The 23,079-nt window shown below is 43.2% G+C and overlaps 1 protein-coding gene across 2 annotated transcripts; it reads left to right on the forward strand.

The window, feature by feature from the left end:
* Positions 1 to 817: 817 nt before the first annotated feature.
* On the forward strand, positions 818 to 20,795 carry RND3 (Rho family GTPase 3). 2 transcript variants are annotated; one of them, XM_082658386.1, is made up of 6 exons: positions 818 to 919; positions 1,005 to 1,192; positions 1,678 to 1,765; positions 13,985 to 14,094; positions 16,976 to 17,110; positions 18,755 to 20,795. In XM_082658386.1, the coding sequence occupies exons 2-6, from the start codon at positions 1,043 to 1,045 to the stop codon at positions 19,004 to 19,006; spliced, it is 735 nt and encodes a 244-aa protein (XP_082514512.1). In that variant the 5' UTR covers positions 818 to 919; positions 1,005 to 1,042; the 3' UTR covers positions 19,007 to 20,795. The 2 variants fall into 2 exon arrangements, with proteins under 2 accessions (XP_082514512.1, XP_082514511.1); XM_082658385.1 differs by having other exon boundaries at positions 818 to 1,192.
* Positions 20,796 to 23,079: the final 2,284 nt, after the last annotated feature.

Here is a 23,079-nt window from a genome sequence, read left to right on the forward strand (position 1 = left end):
CAGCCTAGGGTGCTTTGATTTCAGAGAAAGGGAAGCTACAGATAAAGGAATTAAAGGGCAGGATCAGAATCCCTCCTACCCCCTCTTCTCACTGACAGGGGCAATGGCTGACCTTGTGTGTTTAGGTCCCTAGTGCAGTAGGATTGAGTCTCCAATGGCTTTGGTCACTCAGTTATGAGCATCTTCCACTTTTCTTTCTTCTCCCCTCCCACCTCCCCTTCCCTCTCCTCAAAACCTTTCTCTCTCCTCCTGAGTCACTGGAACTCGCTGGTTTCAGAAGCCAGTCTTGCTGTGACCCAGGCAAGCCAGTTCCGGCATCGGAAGTACCCCGGCTTAGCTATTGTTCCATGGCCTATATACCTGATACAAAACACTTTGTAACAAAATGCAGCCACTTAACCCTTCCCCACCCTTCTGTGTTGGGCAGGAAATGTTTTTGCTTTCATAAATGTTCATTATGAGGCTTCCGTAGATCAGCCCCTATGAAAACGTTTTTTCAAGAAATTCTGATAAAGATCAATATGCACAGACAATTCAGTTTCCCACCTCCTCCTTGACTTGTACAGTCCCATCTTTCAGCAAAGCGTCATTGGGGTCTTCAAGTCGTCGCAGAGCCTTGGTCTGGAAATCGATCCCGCATGGTCACCCTAGAGGGCGCATTGTCTACGTGTTCTGCGAGGAGCCAGACGGCGCTCGCTCCCAGGCTCCATAAAAGGGGAGGAGGCGGATCAGTTTCCTTCTCTCATTGAGAAAGAGGATTGGAAGGCCGGGGGTATAAAGCCGCGCAGAGAGCGTGAAACAAAGCAGTCGGATCGGAATTGGACTTGGGAAGCGCCGTGTGGAGTCAGGCATAAAACTTGTCGGAGGAGAGGAATGAGCCTGCTCCTCTAGCTCTCCTCATCTGCGCGGCGCTTCAGGGGTACCCGCCAGCCTTGCGATTTATTTTTATATATCTGCTTTTTATAGAAAGAGAAATATATATATATATATTTTTTCCTCCTAAGTGAAAATTTCTGTTTCGAGAGAAAATAAGGCAAGATCAATGAAGGAGAGAAGAGCCAGCCAGAAATTATCCAGTAAATCTATCATGGATCCTAATCAGAACGTGAAATGCAAGATAGTAGTGGTGGGAGACAGTCAGTGTGGGAAAACCGCGCTGCTGCACGTCTTCGCCAAAGACTGCTTCCCCGAGGTGAGTGTGGCCCGCCGGGGCTGCGAGGAGGGGGGCGGCCCGGGGGACCCCCGCGTCGAGGTGGGTGTCCCCTGACTTTCCCCCCTTCACCCGTTTTTCTTTTTTTCGGCCGTCTTTCTCACCATTTACTACTTTCCTCCTGGTTAGACTGCCCGGAAAGGGAAAGTGGGCTGGAAGCGTTGAGGGGTTGGGATGCGCGTGCACGTTCTGCTGCTAGCTTCTGAAACTTGTTCGGTCCTGTGTGCAGAATCTGGGGTTGGGAGATTTGGATCCTTGGGTCTTGGAGGATACGGGTGGGGCGAGAGGGAAGTTAGGGGTTTCGGAAGGGTCCGCGTGTTCAGTGTGAGATCTGGTGGGTGCGGGTTTTGGGGTTTCGTTTTTCAGTTGGAGAGTGGGGAGGCGATTATCAGAGGGTGTTCTGCGGGTGTCGTGCATTTTAAGATAACCTCTTTGCCCTCTTTTTTTCCCCTGTCCATCTTGTCCAGAATTACGTCCCTACGGTGTTTGAGAATTACACGGCCAGTTTTGAAATCGACACACAAAGAATAGAGTTGAGCCTGTGGGACACTTCGGGTAAGAGAGTCATCGGACCGCGTGGCGCTCGGGCGGGTTTCCAGCCGCTCAGGGGTGCACGGCGGGTAGCGGGACTCCGCGCCTGGCACGCTCTCAGCACGGGTCAGCGCGCCACCAGCGCTCGCTCTGCGCCGCTCCTTTAACTTTGCTTCTTACTAGGGATTCCCTGCTGTGTGAAAATTGTGTCCCTTCTGAGTGGGGGTGGGGAACGACATTGGGTCGGGGGGAAAGCTGTGGGAAGAGAAGGGCGCTCCTTGCCCGAGGGGTGACCCAGTGGTAGAAAATGCTTGTAGCCGGGTGGCCGCGGAGCTGTGCCCGAGTCGTCTCGGGGCGGCCGGGAAGGCCAAATGTTGGGGGCATGCGTGTGCCGCCTTGGAATCAACTGGCTCTCGGATGCGAGCGCGCCCCTCCAGGATCTAACCTGCTGCTTGGTGGGTAGGCGGGGAGCGCGGAGAGGGTGGTGGGAGGTGGGAGAAAATCCCCAAAGCAACGCAGTTACAGGCAGATTCCGCGCTTGGGGAGAGAGTAAAGTGAGCGCAAGCAGCCGCGGCGCTCGTGACGCCTACTGCCTGGAATGCGCTGGCTGTGCGGGCAGCACCCGGCGGGCGGTCGCCGGGCCTCCTCTCCGAGCTGCAGGCCGGCCGCCCGCGCCGCCTCGGTGCCGAGCGGCAGATCCGAGCCTCCCCCGCCCCCGTGAACACTTGGTGTCCCCCGACCCACGCCATTCCCTCCTGACCCATTGCATCACCCTCCTCCAGTCTACAAGGCGGGCCTATTCGCCTTTGACCTTCCCGTCCAGTTGAATTATTGGCATGGTGAATTATTTTCAAGGGTCTGGGGTTCAAGGCCGGGTTATCGCCTTCCCACGCGCCCACCCACCAACCTGGCGCGCGATGGTAGGGAGGGCCGGTTACAGCGCGGAGGGGAAGGCTTCCCCGCGCGGCCGTTAGGGGTTCGGGCTGGGCCAGGCGCGGTGGGGGCGGGAGCATCCCGGGGAACCTCCGGCTGGAAGCCAGGCACCCGCCGCCCCAGCCTGCGGTGCCTGGCGGCGGAGTGCCGTTCCCAGGAAGGGCGTAGCCTCTGGAGCAGGAGGACGAGCCAGTGGGAAGGCCGGGTGAAGGCCCCTGAGCTTAGGTCTGGGAGTTTAGCAGGGAGCTGGGCTGTCGCGGGTGAACCGAGCCAAATCCCGGGTGAAACTAGGGAGGAGAAGCACGCGAGTGCCAGCACGCAGGCTTTGCGTCGGGCGGGGAGGCCCGCGAGGTGAACCTGCGCTCAGTTGGGAGTGGCCTCGTGGAGGTGCTTCTGGGCTGTGCGAGCTTCCCACAGCCCTCGACTTTAACCTCTGGAGCCCCCGAGGGACGCAGGGGATTAGAGAGCACAAGGAAGAGACCTTGACTGACAGGGTCGCCGGAGGCAGTGCCGGCACAAAGGCAAGTGAGAAGTGTCGCTCGAGCGCCTCTCACGGTTGGTGCCAGATGCTCCTAGGGCTGCCGTAAGATATGCAGATTTTGTTTCTCCCTGGAGAGTCAGGCTCTTCCTGGAGCCTCGCCAAGGGTAGCAGAACCGGGACCTCACCGTGTTTGTACTGAGGATTGCACACTTGAAACTATAGGGAAGGTGGTGATAGACGGAATTCTAGTATTTTCTTATTTCAGTAGTTTCCATCATCAGATTTGTACACAGCCTAGTACTTAATGGGCTCAAATTCCCAGACATATCATGGTATTTGTTACGCCTAGTGGGCAGGACAGCTGGTATGGTACCAATAATTAACACCGATTCTCAGCCCCCTCCCCCAGCCTGTTTGGACCTAATGCGTGATAAGAATTATTTAGGTATGGGGTCTGTGAGTCTGATCCAGTCGTTGATACAAAGCTATGTTTAGATTCAGCTACTGGTTACCACAGACTTCTGTATGCAGATCCTCTACCTCCCTGAGTCTCATTTCATCATCTAAAAAAAAAAGGGTACAGAACCACATAATGTGCAGGATCTCTCCCAGCTGTATACTTCTTGACTTTAGATCACCAGACAGGCAAGTCTTTTTGTTTCCAGGATGTTGGTTGGCTTCAGCTCTTAGTCCCAGTGGATCTGCCATCCCATCCTGCAGTTTTCACGACCTACAAAGCAAGCCAGGCTCTGAACAGAGCCACTGCTTTCTGGTGGATTTAAGAAGGAGACACATTTGGGCAGGGAGGGGGCATGGGTGGGCTTATAGGAATATTGGGTTGTGCATCCCAACTCAAGCTTCAACGGTCACAGAGTCACAGGACCACCAATGGAGATTTCAAATTAGGTGCCCAAAGAGCCAAATTGACTTTTTTTTTTTTTTAAAGAAGAGAAAAGGCACATGTTTAACAAAGCCTAGAAAACAAAATGTGGGCAGTTTATAGTTGGAGGCTCTGCTTCACATGTGCAGATAAATATCACTTCGTATAATTTCAAGTATTTAATCCAAACTACAGTTTGTGGTCTCTGCACACACAGCATCATGCCTTGCACACAGAAGTCACCCAATAAAATCTGTTGAATGAACAAATGAATAATCGTATGCGTCGCTTCCAAGGAGATGAGAGTCCCTGATATTTATTACCACTGAATTACCTGTGCACAAAGAAGGGCAACTTTATAAATATTGCCTTTCATCAAATTAAAGATAATCACCTGAAATGAAGTCTGTAGTGAAATAATCACTTCTATTTTTGTTTAATGAAACAAAACCTATGCATATTTAACTAAAATATAAAGGTTTGAAAAGACTGTGATTAAGAAAATACCACATAGCAAAATTATCCAGTAATGAAATCTTAGTTCAAATTTAGATTGAGTTTTATACATACTGGGAAAAAGGCGTAAAGGAATTATTTACAATCCCACTGTGTTGTTTGTGAGGTGAAATGTGAGTTAATTAAACACAGTCATGAAGCATTGCCTGGTTCTAGGAATAGACCGTTTCCACCAAAAATGTTTTATCGTTCATGAGTGGAATACATCTAGCAAGAACTGTTGCATCAGCAACAAATCATTTCAAGTATCTTTAACTGTTTTTCATTTCATCTCAAGCTTTTCATGGCAAATTTCTGAACAGGATTATTTTTTGACAAACATTTGACATTTTCTTTGCCCACTAAGACATTTATTTAGTTTGGGTTGTGAAAATAATTGTGTATGCCTGATGCCTCTTGATACATTTCTTTTTTCCAACTGCTATCAGTTTAACTCTGGAGAAAATATCCAAGCCAAGTGTCTAAAGTCCTAAATGTCAGATTTTTTTTTCCCCTTCTAGAACTTTGTGAAAGTTAGAGGGAAAATGAGGCGTGTAACTTCTCCTACATAGGGAGAGAGATGGCATAAACTTTGCCCTTTGAATGGCATTCACATCCTGCTTAGCCTCCTAGCAGACATTAGGAGATGGAAGCTGTTCTCATATCCGGTTTCTGTACTTGGACAGCTTCTCATAAGGGGTTCTCCTTTTCCCCCAGCAGCATACGATTATGCACAGGCAGAACTCTGCCAGTTTGGGTGTAGGAAAGAACATCAGTGGAATTAGGATTTGTGGGGCCTCGTTGCACCAAGAGAAAAGATAATCCATTCCCTACTTTCTGAGGCACAGTAATGTATAGTCTCATTTTCTCTCTCCCTCTTTCTCTCGTCCTTTCTGCATCTACTATGTGCAGGGCTTCTCTCAGGCCTTAGAGATACAGAGTTAATTAAAATATGGTCCTACCCCTAAGATGCATACAGTCCAGGCAAGGCAGAGAGTGGGGGGAAGGAAGCTCTCCCCACTTAGTGAGGCTCACATGCAACCTATGATGAGCCCATTTTGTCAGATTCTTGAACCCAAGTGCCCTTTCCATCTGACTGCTCTGGATTTCCCTTGTTAGGCATCCCTAACGCTGATAGATCTTCTAGATCCTCAGGCAGGAAACTTTTCCCGCTACCCCCAAGGCACACACCAATTAAAGAAGCAGCCGCAAATGGCACTTTGCCAGTTGTTTTCTTATGGCTGCTTAAAGTTATTCCAGCCCCCCTAAAAGGAAACACAATCTGAAAAGATACATGCACCCCAATGTTCACTGCAGCACTGTTTACCATAGCCAGGACATGAAAACAAGCTAAGAGTCCATTGACAGAGGAATGGGTAAAGAAGATGTACATGTATACAATAGAATATTACTCAGCCATAAAAAAATGAAATAATGCCATTTGCAGCAACATGGATGGACCTAGAGATTGTCATACTGAGTGAAGTCAGACAGAGATAGACAAATATCATATGATATCACGTATGTGTGGAATCTAAAAAAATGGTACAAATGAACTTATTTACAAAACAAATAGTCACAGATGTAGAAAACAAACTTATGGTTACATGGGGGAAAGTGGGATGGGGAGGGATAAATTGGGAGATTGGGATTGACATATACACACTACTATATATAAAGTAGATAATCAACAAGGACATGCTGTATAGCACAGGGAACTCTACCCAATACTCTGTAATGGCCTATATATATGGGAAAAGAATCTAAAAGAGTGGGTATATGTATATATGCAACTGGTTCACTTTGCTGTACACCTGAAGCTAACACAGCATTATAAATCAACTACGCTCCAATAAAAATTTTTAAAAAAAAAAGGAAACAAAACCCTCTTATAAATAACGGCACTGTGACTCCTCTAAAAGGGAGGATTTTTGACTATCTCTAAAAGGTAGTCTTTGGATACAGGTCTATGATTTCTTGATTTTAATGAGAAATATTTCCTATTCCCTTTCATTGATAATAAGATGAGCATTTTGATTAAAAGTTGCAGATTTTTCAAATTCACTCAGTGAGTTTCTGCAAAACAATGGGTAATGGTTTCAACATTTTGAAGTGATAAGTGAGACCAAAGTAGTCTTGTGCTTAGAATCTGCCAGATTTGCCAAGCATAGAGGCAATTGGTAGCATGAAGCCAGTGTCTACTAATAACAGAAACTTTGTCACTTAAGGATCACCATATCTTTTCTTAAGTGATTTGATTGCAGTGTAATTTCAGCACATGTGATTGAGGGAGTAATAATCCTTCATTTCAGCTTTTAACCAGGGCAAGTTAATGCACATTTTATTTAAGGCATATTGTGAGTTTTAAAATACTCAGTTCAGCTGCTAATACTCGCCCACAATAACTACGCTGTTGCCTCATAAACATTCTTTTGAATCCTGTCCTGATACAAGGTTCTTTTAGGCCACGAGTGCTAAAGTTAGCACTTCCTGTACTAGTTTTTAGCAGCATTAACAGAGGATGTAGTATTCTTAGAGAAGAGAGGAAAATCTTAATTACTCATGGCCTGACTTTGAGGACAAACTCCTCTATAGCCATAAGTCTGCCTATCAATATATTGTTATATTTATAGATCATACATCAGGTTTGAAGAATAGTCTCAGTGACAAGGACTCTTGAAATATTTCTTAACAGGGAGGGAAACGTTTCAGCAATGTGGAGGTTAGTAAGTAATTAATCCAGAAAAGCAGCATCAAAAGGATCACTGGTCCCTTTTTTGTGATTTAAGGTGTAAATTAACACATCAAGGCAAGACTTATAGAAATGATTGAAACCAGTAAACATTTTTTAGGGCATTTGGTGTGCATGAGCTCTGCTAAAGGCTGTGGGAGCAGGGACAAGCCTGGCTAGGACAGTGCCTGCCCTCAAGGTACTCACTGTCTAGTACTTGTTTATAGGAGGCTGGGCCTGGAGGTTCTAAAGCTGGATTCATTTAGCAAGAAGATCCAAAAAACTGTTGAAGGCTGCAGGGCTAGCCCAAGCCCCCTGACTTGTGACTCATCGAAGCCCACCACAATTTCTTCCTCATCTCTCGAAGTTGACTCAGTTCTTAAGAACTCTTTAACATCCCTCCCACTTGGAAACATGCTTATGTTGAATGACTATCAGGGAGAACAAGATTCTGAAAGTTGAGGAATTTTAACTTAACCTTGTTAGAGAAAGGGGGAGGGCAAGAATTTATGAAGAAGCCAAAGAAGCATGGGTGCTTGTGTTGTGAATATCAAGGGCAAAATTGCACAAAACCAGTTAGATCATAGGTAGTAATGAGCTCTAGGAGCTTAGAGTTCCAAAGCCAGGTTCAACTCTTGAGTTTTCTCCCTGAAACTCTGTAAGAAATGTGGGTTAAAGGCAAAACAGCCCTGAGTTTGGATAGTGATTTCTAGTAAGAAATACATAAAACTGCATTTGGAGAATTGTCCACTGTGCAATGATTTCCGTTGAAACTATAGATCAAAAAAAGGAGGAAGATGTAAATTCCCTTTCTAAGTTTATATCTGTGTCTAGATCTCTGTCTCTCTCTGTCTCTCTTTAATTTAAACCCCATTTAGCGCCAGCTTTTTTCCAATCTGGTTTCTTGCTAAATTGCACATTTTCAGTGAGGCATCCAGATTGATCATTCTGATGCCACCTGAAATAACCAGATGTTTTCTCATTAATCCAGTTCTTCTGCGTTAGATGTGACACCAAGGACCACCTAGTTCCTCCAGCTGGCTCATGATGTCTGGTGGTCCATGCCACATGAATTACTTGTGTCTCAACCATTTTCTGATGCCCTTTAAATGTCTCCTCAGTTACTATGTATTGCCAACTTTACTCAGAGACCCCCTTGACATAACAGAAATTTCACTGGCATGAACGTAAGCTGCCTCAGAAGTCCAACCAGGTGTTGTGCACACTACCTTTGAAACATGAGCCTGATGACATAGTATGTGGCAGGGCAGATTCACTCATGGGTTATTCCTGAAAGATAATGTAATTTTTTTAGAAGTATACCTATCTACCCATATCCCTAAAGTTCTGTGACTTACTATAGTTCCACTTCAAGTAAAATGTTTTGATTCTTATATTTTTAAAGTATCTCAGTAAGATTGGGAGTTTAACCCTAAACCTTTATTTAAAGCTCAAAAATAGTCTTATTTCTACCTCTTTGACTTTCTATACAGCTACGTATCTGCATTGTTCCCGGAAATTGAAAATATTGATTCTTTTCTCAGTAGCAACAGAGAAATGCCCCCAAATTTTCATAAAATCTGTTTATAATTTCTGTTAAGCTGAACCTATAGAAGAAACAAATAAAATATCCTTCCTGGCAATACTTGTTGCCTATTTGAGGGCCTGGTGCCTGTAGTGCAGACTGCTTGGAAAAAGAGTTCAACAGTCTTATACTGAGCCAGACCCAGAGTTCTGCCTGGACTTGATTCGCATTCCTGAGATGACTGCTGACTTGGAGCTTTCACTCTGAGTGGAGATGGCATGACGAAATGGAATCTTGTAATAACTGGGCAGCTCATCCACATGGTAACTGCTATTGGGTACAGGTGTCCCCTTGGTGATCACTAAAAATACCCAAAGTTAATATATTTTCTCTCCCCAAAATATGCAGTATCCCTGAGTTTATTGTTCTAGGTAGGAATTTCTTATGGGAGAAAGAGAAGTTGTTCGATTTAAGGTTCAAGTAAAATAAGTTGTATTTATGAAATAGTCAACTAGAGTTCTCAGTTCTCAAGCTCCTGTAAAGCCTCCCAGTGTTTGAACTCATTTTGCAAAAGGTTCCCTAAAGCCTCCCTTTTGGGCATGAATCTTCTTACATTTAATTATGTACATATATGGTGTGTTCTTTGTCTTTGTGAAGAGATGACTTAAGCAGACAGGTATGTGTCTGCAGAAGTAGTTTCTGGGTGAGGCACTTTGTGACCATTCTTGGGCTGGAAAGACGGCTCTCATCCAGAATTAATGATCTTGAAGACAAAGATGGGTAGACCTGAACAGTTTCAGAAGCCTTTTGGAACTTTGCTGATGTTTGCCAAACTCGAAGGACTCAGAGAACCTCACATGGCACTATTCCAGTCCCCACCCAAGCAAAGCTTGTTCTCTGTGGGGTTTGGGAGCACACTTTTTGCATATGTGGTGTCATCGTTTCTTTACAGTGTGGAATTTCTTGAAATTTTCCTTTTGATGATCTGATGGTTAAATAGAAAGGACCTTGGAATAGTGCTGGGTGCTTAAAGTTACACAAAGTATAAGAGAAATGCTGCATCTGAGAACTCTCATGTGCAAGAAAGCCTATTCCACATGGGGAGAGTTTTATTTGACAAGAAAAAGCTCAGTACCTAGACTAACTGACTTTAGATCTAGTACTTTCTTGGGTACTAGAGTACATACTATATGTATGTCAGTACCTACTATATACTGCAGTTAAAGTTCAGTTCTTTTCTAAATAATACACAATTATTCAGTGTTCTTTCTTGCCTTGTGTTTAGTTCTATAGTTACCTTGGAAGCTTTTCACATGCATCTTTAAAAAAAAATCTATAGAAGTTAATATTTTACTGTTTGACTTAACAGAATGCTGTAAGGCTTTTCTGGAGGGATGGAGGAGTGAGGGGCAGATATTGTTCCTGTCTCATCAACTTGCTTTCTGCTTCTTCCTTTGGTGTCACTTCTCCCTCCCTGTATTGCTTCTCACTTCATAGGGGCATTCCTGGAATTCCTCTTTATTTTTTCTTGGGTGACGAGTTAGCCCCCGCATGCCTGTGATCACACCATGCACCTCAAGCTTTGCTTTTCTTCCTTGCTTTGTGCGGTAGCTTGGGCTTTATAGGCAAGAATTCCAAGCGCTTAAATGCAGAGTAAACACTTGCAAGTTACACTGGATTCACCCTCCCCCACCCCCACCCCGGGTCCCACACCCTCCCACACCCCGCCCGAAGGTCGTGCTTAGCCGACGGATTGTTGGATTCTTCCTGGTAGGACAGTTCTTTTATCATTCTCTTATCAGTTTTCTTTTTTTACTCTGAAAAACTACAGACCATGGATTTTTCTATTCAAAGTTTTAACCATGCCCTATCAAAAAATATAATGAGGCTTCCCTGGTGGCGCAGTGGTTGGGAGTCCGCCTGCCGATGCAGGGGACACGGGTTCGTGCCCCGGTCCGGGAAGATCCCACATGCCGCGGAGCGGCTGGGCCCGTGAGCCATGGCCGCTGAGCCTGCGTGTCCGGAGCCTGTGCTCCGCAATGGGAGAGGCCACAACAGTGAGAAGCCCACGTACCGCAAAAAAAAAAAAAAAGAATAAGTGGTCTTGTTAAGTTTAATGACAAATTACTCTTGTGGTTAGTGGTTGGGCAAATTATGCTTATAACTAATAAATGTGGAGATCAGTTTTATTACTACCTTTGGACAGTCTTGTGGATCTAAAAGCGCTGTTCGTTAGCAAAAGTAATAGGACAGATCAAAGTGTCACTCCTAATTAGATCTTGTTAAAGCTCTTAAAAATTACTTATGTACCTCAACAAGCAAGGTGGCATATTTCTCATGAACCTTAATACATATATATATATATATTTAATATGTATTTTCATTCAAAACATTAAACCAAATAAAAACAAAAGCAGAATCAAACCTCCATAAGAATTTGGTTTCAGTTGCAAACTCCACTTCATTTTAAAGTCAGGCCAGTACCTACATTTTGCAGATATTTGGGTACACCCACTAAGTACAGAAGGCAGTTCCCTTGATTCTAGGAAGCAGGAGTCTCCAGCAGTGACAGAGGGCTGGAGAAGATAAAGCCACATCCCCTTTGTGGCCATAAAATGGGAGGGGGAGAGAAGCCCAGTACACAAAGGGAGGGGTATTCTCTGCAGCCACGTGGTGGCTTGGAAGTTAAAACCATTCCTCTGGATTTTCCCAGTAGTTCAAATTTTAATTACTCTATTTTAGCACCCTTGTAATTCTCCAACTGTCTTTCCTTAATTTTGTGTCTGGAAAAGATGGTTTTCACTGTTATATAGAGTAGTCTTAGATCAGAGATTAGCAGTGTGTACTTACTTTCATCTGAGTCAAAGATTATGTCCTGAAGGAATAAGGCACCTGGAGAAGCCTGTCCTACAAAGTCCAGGTCTGCTGAAGACTGGAAAATATCCACAGCGAGATAGTTTTCTTCCCAATGGGAGTGACTTCCAAGAAGGGAGATCTCTGAAGCCTAGTTAGGCTTCTGACATCCTGAATTGTTGGAACACTGTGACTTTCTAGATTTGGGGTCAGGTCATCTCCTGCTAACTTGGAAGAGCGGAGGAAATCCTCATGTATGTGTCTGGTATTTGGATTTCCACTCTATGATCTGGAATTTTCTGATTCCATGTTTAGAAAAAGAGATTCCCCAATAATTACAGCAGAAGCTGTGTCCAGGTTAGACTTTGGACACGGAAACAGAAGCTGCAATTCAGAAAGTCTGAACTTCACAGAACAAATATGGAAATGCCAGTGTATGCATGTATAGTGATAAGCCATCTCATTTCTGATCCTCTCAAAAATGTTGAAGTTAATGAACTATTTGTGAATTTTTCTTGTAACGTCAGATTTTTTTTTGAGTGGCTGAGAAGGCAGTAGCCACAGCGTGTCATTTTCAGCAAACAGCCTTTCAGAAAGAAGCTTTCAGAAACAGCCTATTCTTACAGGCCTTACTATTTTAAATGGCTTTTTTTTTTTTTAACTTTAAACCCTTTAAGCTTTTGGAAAGTATCTTTTTGTTGTCAGTCTCTACTCCATCAGGGTCCTGATTCCAGATGTGGGCAGAGAGCTGCTGTAGCTCAGGACAGATTCTGGCTTAGTTGTTCTATATTTATTCACACTTTTCTTCCTGATTCCTAGAACATTTCCCTTGCTTCTTGCTTGAAGTTGTCACTTTCCATCCCTAAAGCAGCTGGTGAAAAACCCACAGCATTCCTGGGGTTGCTTAGTGAATGCCAGGAACCCACAATATCCTGTGAAAAGAGAATGGTGCACCCTAACTAGGACAGTAACTTTGAGATCTCAAGAGCAGCCTCCTGAAAAATTTTGTTTTGATAGAAATGTAAAAGATTATTTGAAAAGCTTCTTTAGTTCTTTCTCTTTCCTTGACTTTGACTTTTGAGGTTTTGATTTATCAGGGGACAACATGTCATGTTTTCCTGCTAGAAATGGAAGGTGATGTCAAAATGAAATTGGGTTTCAAAAAGTCTGGTGGCTTAGATTTTTTTTCTCTATTCTGGAGTCAAATTATATATATATATATATATGCATACATTCCTAGGAAAATGATTTCATGTTGTGCTTGTGAAATGTCAGTATACTGAAAATGATTTTTCAAAAAATAAATAGCATGGCCGGCTGTTATTTGATTTTATAGGCACACCATTTTGTAATAACTGGCCTCATGCAATTGCCCATCCTTTGGGATTTTTAAAAGAATGGAAGAAATTTCCTAAACGACCAGAGGGGGTTCTGTGGTTAAATTAATCGGCTGGTAACTTGAACCTTTAGGGAACCCTGGATTTAACGCAGGCTCAGATCCTTGGATCATGCCTTGATGTCACTCCCAGAGATGGAAAAGGGTAAAAAGGTGACGGGATCCAGTATGACATTTATTACATTCTTTGGTTGTAACAGGAAGAGAGTCTATACAGGGTTTGGGGATAAGTTTAAGTACGCAAGCTCAAAGGTCATGGCTTATACAAACTTGTAACTTGGAGATAAGGTGGTGCTGATGAGGTTCACGATGGTTCTCTTTGTGTGGCTGAACCCACCCTTTTCCTCCCTCCCCCATTCTCCGTTGTACTAACTGAGTGATCTTGAATATCGGGCTCTTTCCCAAGAAGTAACTCCTGTGACTGTGCTTGCTACCACTCAGCTTTCGATAGCAACAGCACAGCCATAGCCATAGTTAAGACTTCTTGATCTGTTACTAAGTGACAGGCACTGCCCAGGTTTATTGAATCCCAGGTAGGTACTGTTGTCATCTTCCTTTCATGCGTGAAGAATCGGAGGCACAGAGACCTGAAGCCGCCTGCCCCCGTCTTGCAGTGGTGGAGGTGGATTTGCACTCCAGACCATCTGGTTCCAGATACTTCTGCCCTCCACCTAGGTGCCTTTGGGCTCTACTCTTTGAACTGTGCAGATTTCAACTTAAGATCCCGGCTCCTCCCCTCGAATTTAAGTCAGATACAAGTGAGGTTTCCTTGTCTTCTAGTAGAAATGAATATAGTACTACTCGGCTTTTGTTTGCTTTCTTTTCCAAGAATTAGAGGAGATGGGAGCCATGTGACCATCCAAGGATTCAATTCAAAAGGGCAGAGTTCATGCATGACAGGCAAAGGGGATATTCATCTGAAAACCTGTGTTTCTTTGTTTCTTCTCAGGTTCTCCTTACTATGACAACGTCCGGCCCCTCTCTTACCCAGATTCAGATGCTGTGCTGATTTGCTTTGACATCAGTAGACCAGAGACGCTGGACAGTGTCCTGAAAAAGGCAAGTGCTTGGGGAGTGATGACGCAGATCAGTACTGGCCCAGATATGAAATAGAAACATGTGGTTGGCTGGGAGCTCAAACACTGCAGTTAATTCCCTGCTGTATGTCTTGTAATTAAAACACTGAAAAGGACACTCGCACATTATAACAGGGTTTCCACTCCTATGTGTCCCAAGTTTTGATGATGAACCTGCTCAACATTTTATTTCATTTTAAGAAACAAAATACCCTTTTAAGAGCCTCTGTGTTTATCCTTTGGGTGGCAGTGGGGCAGCTAAAAATACTGATACTCCATTACTGCGAAGTGTGTCTTCCTTCTTTCCGTCCTTCATTCACCCTGTAGCTTGTGCTTTACTTTACAGGTTTACTCTTGACCTCAATTCAGGGATTGAAATGAATGCAGTAATAGCTGTTTTAGTAAAGAAGCTGTATTTCAGTAGTGATGTTATTTATTAGAAACGGAAGTAGAATAAATAGGGGAGGAGTAGGGGCGTGTTTACAGACATTAGACCAGGTGATGTCAGATACTAGTAAACACAGTCGTGTACACATGTCACAGATGATATCACATAGCTAGTTTCTGGAGGCAAAGGTAGTGTGAGGTTCCGTAGGTGGGGACGGAATCTGAGGAAGCCCTGGATGGAACCCAGGGGGGGTCAGGAGGAAGGCACCCTATGGCAGGTGGGTCACAGGTCCTGGGGAGGCTGGGCGGGGGGTGGGGAGCATTCCTCGGGCTCCGCCAACCTAGGACTAAGCCTCCGGGTAGGTAGAGAAAGGCATATGCCCGTCCAAGGACCAGCGTGTATTAGCCTCTAGCTGACCTCTCAGTCTTGGCCTGAGTGCTGTGGAGTTTCGGAATCAGACCTTCCCTAGAGCCCCCTTCTTCTCCATGCACTCAGGCTTAGTCAGAGGATGTGCTTAAGAGCAAGGCAGTGTCCTCGTGTTTTGTGTGTTTTTATTAGTTTATTTTTCCCTATCATGTTTGACTGCTGGCCTTGTGTGTCATTATGAAATTAGGATTTGAAGGTTAATCATCCCCCCTACCCCGTCTCTTTACTAAACATGACAAATATAGTTAGTTCAATGAAGTATGAATTTCTTAAAAGATTAAAGGCTCTTTTTAGCTTTCAGTTTTGAGTAATGTTTGTATCTAGCACAAAAAATGCGACTGTCAGATCCTGGCAGGAATACACCTTTCCTGCCTTCGGTGCTTGTGCATAATTGCTAGACCTGGGGCAGGCCAGAGCCGTCACACAGCTGAGGAACAACATAGCAACTTGTCTCTTGCTTGTCTGTAGATAAAAGAGACTGCTTATGTACTGGAGTTCTTACTTGATGTAGTATCGGGTTATGCATAATTTATGATGAAGAGCCTTGCTCCTGTTTTATTTTGCTTTTGTCTGCTAAGACCCAATGTGTAGTGACTTTGGCCTTAAAGATATTAATGCGTGTGTTTTACATGTGTGTGAAGTTTAAGGCTCGTGATGATCCCGGCTATGGTTTGTCGTGGTTAATTGAATCCTTTAAGTCCTTGAATATCAAAGAGGTTACGGTGACTTAGAGCTGGAGAGATCTTATTCTTTTTTTCAATTCACCTTCTAGTTCTTACTCCAGTGTCATCTAGCACATGATAGATGCCTCTAAATAGTGCTGGAAGGAAGGAGGGGAGGGAGGGCGGGAGGGAGGAGTTGGTGGATAAATTAGGCTCTTATGGAAAGTATGTATTATTCCCTTCAATCCACGGGTATACTTTGGACTAGAGTTCATTGCCCACAGTTCTAGATCTGGAGATGTCTCCTCTAGAGGTCTTTTAAATTACTCCTGCAGGATGTCACTTTTATCTAGTATTATAGACATGACTTAATCACCCCCACTCTCTTGTGAATTCCTTTCCAGAAGACTCAGCTACATCTTAATCATCTCTGTAACCACCACAGTATTTCGTAGAGCACTGAGTACGTATTTGTGAATGTGGGCAGGGAGAGGCAGGCGCAGGTTCCCGATCTCAGCCCCGGAGCTGAGCTCTCCTGTGAACACTCTGAACTCCTGACTCTCACCCTGATGGCCATCTCAAGCTTGAGGAATTGAAACCACAAAAAGTCATCCATTTGCTCTTTAAGAGGACAATTGGAATTCCCTGCCAGGCATTTCTGGAGGTTCTAAGAGTTCCTGTTGGGTCATGAAACAACTAGCCAAAGTAGACTAAATTAATAACTTACGTCATTTGAGACTAACTCAAGGACATATGAGCCATGGGACCAGATGCCTCCCTGATAACCTGAGATGGGCCTTTGCAAATGTCATGGTCTTTGTTGATTCAGCCACACCAATGGAAGGTCCTTAAAGGCAGGACATTCTGTTCTGTTAACTCTATCTCCAGTCTCTGGAATCTCAGGAGAGATTTCAGCACATGGTGGCAGCTCAGTCTCTCTAGGTGGGATTAGTGAATGTACATCTGTGCTTGTGTTGGCTCTGCCTTATTCCCAGTCTTCCATGCTGGGAAGTACCAGCTCAACATATCCGAGGATGTAGTCACTTGTTAGAATATATAATTATGCTTAAGGCACTTTTATCTTTCAGAAATACCACAATAATTAAGAAATTGCCTTAGTTACTTTCTCACGACACCCCACAGGTCTCTTGCAGTAGGGACAGTTAATGAGTCACAGAGAAGAAGAATATGGTTCCCTAATGGATCCACTTTAAAAAGCAGTAACATTTAATGTCTACGTAGAGGATAAATGCAAGTTTGCTTCTGCATCTGAAGTGACAATTTCTTTTAAATGTCCTTTTTGAGTCCCATTTCCAATGCCTGCCTTGTTTTCCACTTTATGGATGCCAGCACTTTGTTAATTTTTCATCTTCTTTTCCCCCCCATAGTGGAAAGGTGAAATCCAGGAGTTTTGTCCCAACACCAAGATGCTCTTGGTCGGCTGCAAATCTGATCTTCGGACAGATGTCAGTACATTAGTAGAGCTCTCAAACCACAGGCAGACCCCAGTGTCCTATGACCAGGTACGTATGTAGTCAGTGGGCACACATAGATTTTAGAATGTCAGAAATGGAACATCATTCGTAGGAAATAAAAGAAAAAGTAGCTGCTTTTCTAAAGGCTCAACCAGGGGTCAAGGCCAGGCGCTAGCCCCTTTTTTTCCTAAGATGCAGAATGAGCACCATGTGTCCAGGCCGTGACCATCTGTAAACACAGATGAGAAGAGCTGGCGTTTCTGTGCCTCTGCCTTCACAGCAACTATCCCAGCCCCTTCCTGGCAGCCCATTGCTCAGATTAATGTAAAAACTGCTAAGTGAGCACCAAAGTGATCTGGGAAAAGGTTTGGCTGAAATTGTGGTGATACTTTGATTCTGGACTCTCTCAAAGGGCTTTCCAGTATTTATTTAGCAGTTGACTGTGTAAGGATTCGTGTGTGTGTGTGTGTGTGTGTGTGTGTGTGTATACATAAGACGTGTTTGGAAAAAAAATCCTTTAAAATGTGAAATGCTCTGTCATTCGGTAGGGGACTCACATGATATTTGATCACTTGAGTGCAGAAACAGTGGCTCATAGTCAACCCTCTGTATCTCTGCAACTCTCACTGGGTTTAAAGTGAAATCGATTCTAAGAGAGAATGTGGTCAAAATCAGTAATACTCTTAAAGTATTACTCTTAAAGTTAATCTTATTTTACACTCAGCAACACAATACAATACACTACTTTAAAAAGGCCATTGTCAGTAAAAGAGAGCACTCCAGAAAACTGTCTCTTAGAGCTTCATCATTTCTGCACACATTTCCCTCAGGCATTTAGAAAGGAGGAGAATTGGTTTCAGAAGTTCATTCTCTTAAAACTTACGACCAGATTCTAAAGAGAGTTCATGTTGAAACAGCTAGAATTTTGTTTAGTATTCATCATTTGACCATTCATACTGTGGTCTTCTTTGTCCTTCATTCCAATTAACAAAAATCTGGCTAGGTAAATAAGTCATTTTGATGCACACACGCTTATTATTGTGTCCACTGGTTGTCTGGTCCGCATTTAGAAATTACATATTTTGTGTCTCCTAAGTAAGTTGTAGATGCTAGGAAGTATTATTCCTTTCCTCAATTTATTTTGTCCCTAAGACATAATCATATACGTTTCAAAATTGATTCTAAATTCTCTTACCCCCGTTTTTTGTACAGCTTGTCTATTAGTCTTGAGTGCCATTTACGCTCAAGAAAAGAGCAATTGAGTGCCCCATGAGGTGCTGGAACAGGCTCAAGGGGCCAGATCACCCTGCCAGAGCATTTACATTCATGGTCTTCAGCTTTTTTACTCTCTTCCAATAGTAAGGTTCTTAGAATCACCCATACTAACTATTTGATCGTGGCCCTTGTTTAGTGATGACCCAATGACATTACATCAGCCTTCAGCACTTCTGGGAAGTCAAGCAGTGTCTACTGAGTGATGAGAATTGGACATCTTAGGATTGGGTCTTGGCTGTAAATATTTATGAAATAATAAATAAGGCAGTTCAAATGTAAAAAATTGTTTTTCGTCAATCCTTAGAAAATTCAGTTCACATTAGAAACATTTTGCTATGCATTATTTCGTGGTGTTAGAAGACACACTTCCCCAAAGACTTACTGCTGATCACAGGCCCTTTTTTTTTCGCTTCTCAGGGGGCAAATATGGCCAAACAGATCGGAGCAGCTACTTACATCGAATGCTCGGCTCTACAGTCAGAAAACAGCGTCAGAGACATTTTTCACGTGGCCACCTTGGCATGTGTAAACAAGACAAATAAAAACGTTAAGCGGAACAAATCGCAGAGGGCGACAAAGCGGATTTCACACATGCCCAGCAGACCAGAACTCTCCGCGGTGGCTACGGACTTACGAAAGGACAAAGCCAAGAGTTGCACTGTGATGTGAATCTCTGGTTATCTTTAATGAGGACAAGGAAACCTAGTGTGGAAAACACCACCAACAAAAAAAAAAAGGTGAAGTCTGAGCAAAGTGCATAGCCAAAGTCACGTATGCTGGAGGCTCGGGAGGCATTTGGAAGGATGCTCATCTTTTTGGAATCCTGTCCTTAGGTTCGGCATGTAGAACAAGCGGTGAGAAGTGAGTTCATTGAAGAGTTTTGAAGCGTGACTTGAAAAATATGCCAAAAAAGAGAGATTCAGATGGGCTAGAGGGTGAGGAGGAATGCGAGGACCTCCAGGAAGAAAAACCACGCTCTGAATGGTGCTTGCGTTTTTGTTTTCTTTGTTACAATCTATTCATGGATCTCTACTTTGATTTAATTTTTAAGTGTTTTAATCTCCTTTACAAAAAGTATATATTAATACACCGTCCTCATTGGGGAACTGGCACTGTGACCTTAGCATTTAGTTTTCTAGAGGATGTGATCTAATTTCCTCCTAGCTCATCATTAAAATGGAAATTGTATCAGGACCCATGGGATATCCAGAGGAAAAGTTGGTGAGGCTTTGAAATCTTGCCATCCTGAAGATAGCTGAGCGAGATGGTTCTCAAGAAAGGCCTTTGCAGTCTTGCAAGATATGCAGACCAGCACTACCAAGATCGAATAGGTCAGCTAGAAAAAAAGTGTCAATTTTTATTCAGTCTGATGGTTCTGTTCATCCTTGTGATTGTCATTAAAAAGTGGTAAATTGCTCAATGTGATATTTTTGTGTGCTGTTTAGAAAAGAGGGTGTGTGGTTTGTTTTGTTTTTTTTTTGCCATCGTTGATAAAAATGCAAAGTCAAATAAAAGGTGTCTTGGTTTGACGTCATGGAATGGTCCAAGGGGGAAAAGAATGTAGGTACTATTTTCATCTGAAGAGTTAACGAATGAAGGATAGTAGCAGAAAGCACAGTTTGTGAGTTAAGCCGTCCGGAATTAAGATACCAAAAGTACAAAGCAAAAAACCTCCTTTGGGATGAAGCTCCGAAGTTGGCAATATCTGATGATCAGTTTGTTTATTTCACTTTCTTTCAATGAACATGATATAGAAGGACCCTCTGATCCAAGCTTTCGAGAATCCTTAGAGGAAAATTATGTGATGTCAGTCCTGACACCATCCTAGGGCATTTCTAGAGAGTGCTTGCTAAACCTCACTTAACCAGATTCCACCAAGGCCCGTGTTTGATACTTTATCACTATCGTTGCATAAAAGAGTCAGCATTTAAAATAGTTTACAGATATTTTTTGACCAGTTACTTTTAGAGCTTCTTTCAGAGAAGAAACCAGATCTGACCTTTTTATTGTTGGCGCTTGTTGAAAACGAGCTTTCTTTCCAATGGTAAAGCTTCATTTTTGAAGTGTTGAAGCTGTGCTCCCATTCAGTTGTGGCAGGAAGGAGATTAAGGTAATTACAGCATTCAGTCTGTGTCTCACGAGCACTTTGTTCTGTCTCTGCAAGAAAATGCCATTCCGGTCATTTCCCACGAAATACAGACATTTTACCAACATGCTATGCTTTGATTCATGCAGCATTATGCTTTGGGCAGTATTACGAAATAGCTGGCAAGTGCTTTCTGTATTTAAATATTGTAAAAAGAAAATAAGTTATAACTGTTATAAAGCAGAACTTTCATTGCAGTTTTTTAAATGTTGAAGTCACTTTGTATGTTTGTTTGGTCAATGTTTCTGCAGTATTTATTAAAACATACTTTTTTTTTCTTCAAATAAAAAAGTAACCATGTCTTTGTCTAAATGTGATCTGCCTTTTATTACCTACTTCCTGATATAGCTGTTTAGTTTTCTTTAATAGAGGTGATTGCAAGATCTGACCTAACATTTCCTGGGTGAGTAGGCCTTGGAAGTTTTTGATTTCTGGCAGAAGTCAGAGTTTGTTAGGGGAAGATAAATCTGTGTATATAAAAGGTTTTCATGATGGGGGCTTCCCTGGTGGCGCAGTGGTTGAGAGTCTGCCTGCCGATGCAGGGAACGCGGGTTCGTGCCCCGGTCCGGGAAGATCCCACATGCCGCGGAGCGGCTAGGCCAGTGAGCCATGGCCGCTGAGCCTGCGCATCCGGAGCCTGTGCTCCGCAACGGGAGAGGCCACAACAGTGAGAGGCCCGCGCACCGCAAAAAAAAAAAAAAGGTTTTCATGATGATTTCAGGTCCCAAGAAGGACATGGAGAGTAATTAGACTAAGTGATTTGACCATAAACAGAGAAGAGCCACGACACTGCCTAGGATTAATTCGTAGAAAATGTGGAACTTTCCTTCAACACTTTAGTAATAAAACAGTATGATGCAGTCTCAGGTCACAGGTTTAATTCTGATGATAAGCCTAGTTTGCTACCCTGCCCGCTGGAGCCCCAAGCCACACTTCCTAAACCAGCATCCACCTTGCAACGCGTGCTGTTGTTCGCAGAAACCTATTGTATAGGTGACCCAGGACCCGGCTATTGCAACGATTAAGGGAAAGCAGCACAAAAAAAAGGAAAGCAAAAATGATCTTGTTTATTGCAGCAGCATCTCTAAATAACACAGGACAATACAATACAGGCTTCCCCAGTGACCTGAAGCTATAAAGTCAGCATGGAATAGCTTAGGATCAAGAGAGGCCTGGGTGCCCATAAACCCAGTCTTTAGCTAAGACTCTTACACGCAAGTTTTACAGAAATGTCCAAAGATACTTCACGTGGAGTATCTCACAGCTACTCAGAAAATCTCAGCTACTTCTACACAGCTAAGTCCCTTCATATAAAAACTGCATCCTTGCTTTTTTTAAAATGGCTTTCAAAGTCTGAGGTACAGTGACTTGCTTGGGAATAATTCTCAGAAACACAAAGCAGAGGGATCTAGCAAAAGTGAATGAGTTACAGAGCACTGACATTACGGATAGTCTTATAAAAAATTTTAAAAAGCACAGAATTACCGAAAATATTTGTAACTTATTCTTGTCGGCATGTAGTAAAGGAAATAAAAGTACTTCCTTAATCTTTGGTGTTAACTTCTTAGGCATAATATCTAAATCAGGCTTGCAAGGAACTCGTTTCTCAACAATGACCGACACAGGAGAAAAAAACCAACAGCTGAGTTTTTGCTGACCTTGGCGGTATTTTATAGGTTGTACAGTAATGTTTCCCTCTGGTGAATTGTTCTTTTCCAGCAGCTTTAATTTGTTAAACCAAAAAGAAAAAAGTTGGTCTTCAGCCCTAGGCATGTATGCCTTCCTTTTCTCCTCTGACTTTTTGCTTCAGCAAACATTTCTTCTAAGCATTCTGTGAACATTCTTTTCTATTGATTAATGATCATGATTAATGCCTCTTTAAATACCGAAAAGTGATTTTCAAATTCTGAGTTAGAGTTTAATTGTGCCTCTCTTCTATTAATCTTTTTCAGGAACAGGAATAGTTGCTAAAAGAGTCTGGTTATTTCTAAATGTGCCTTAATTGCAAATTTAGAAATAACCCAGGGAGTTATTTTGTATTAGAAGTAGAAGGAATAAAAAAAGAATCGCCTCATCCCTTATGACTCCTGAAACTCTTAAAGCTGCATGTCCTTTTTTATGGGTTATTTTGACTTTAGCATTCTGTTCTAAATCTCCTAGTTTTTATTTTTGTCCTTTCATTGGCCACATATTTATCGAGTGCCTACTATTCGCCTGCCACGTTTCTAGGCTTGGCCCATGATCATGACCAAAGCAAAATCTCTGTTCCAGGGAGTTTATAATAGATTAGAGAGAGACAGTCACAAACAAACCATGATGCACCAGGTCCAGGTGTGACCTCCATGGATATTAACCGAGTCATAGATAGTGGCTGGTGGGAAACATTCCAATATGTAGCCAGGTACCAATGAAATAGCCACACGTTACACCACACTTATAATGCTATGATAGGATGGCACAAAAGGAATTTTCAAGTGCATCCTAACGGCTGAGGTCCATTTACGGTGACTATGGAAGAGCAATGTGAATGTGAATGGTGGATGCCCATCATCAACGTAGAATTTGTATAAGGACTTCAGATCTTTGTGCTTGGTTA

Source organism: Grampus griseus, assembly GCF_964374135.1.
Source record: "Grampus griseus genome assembly, chromosome: 7".
Lineage (NCBI taxonomy): Eukaryota > Metazoa > Chordata > Mammalia > Artiodactyla > Delphinidae > Grampus > Grampus griseus.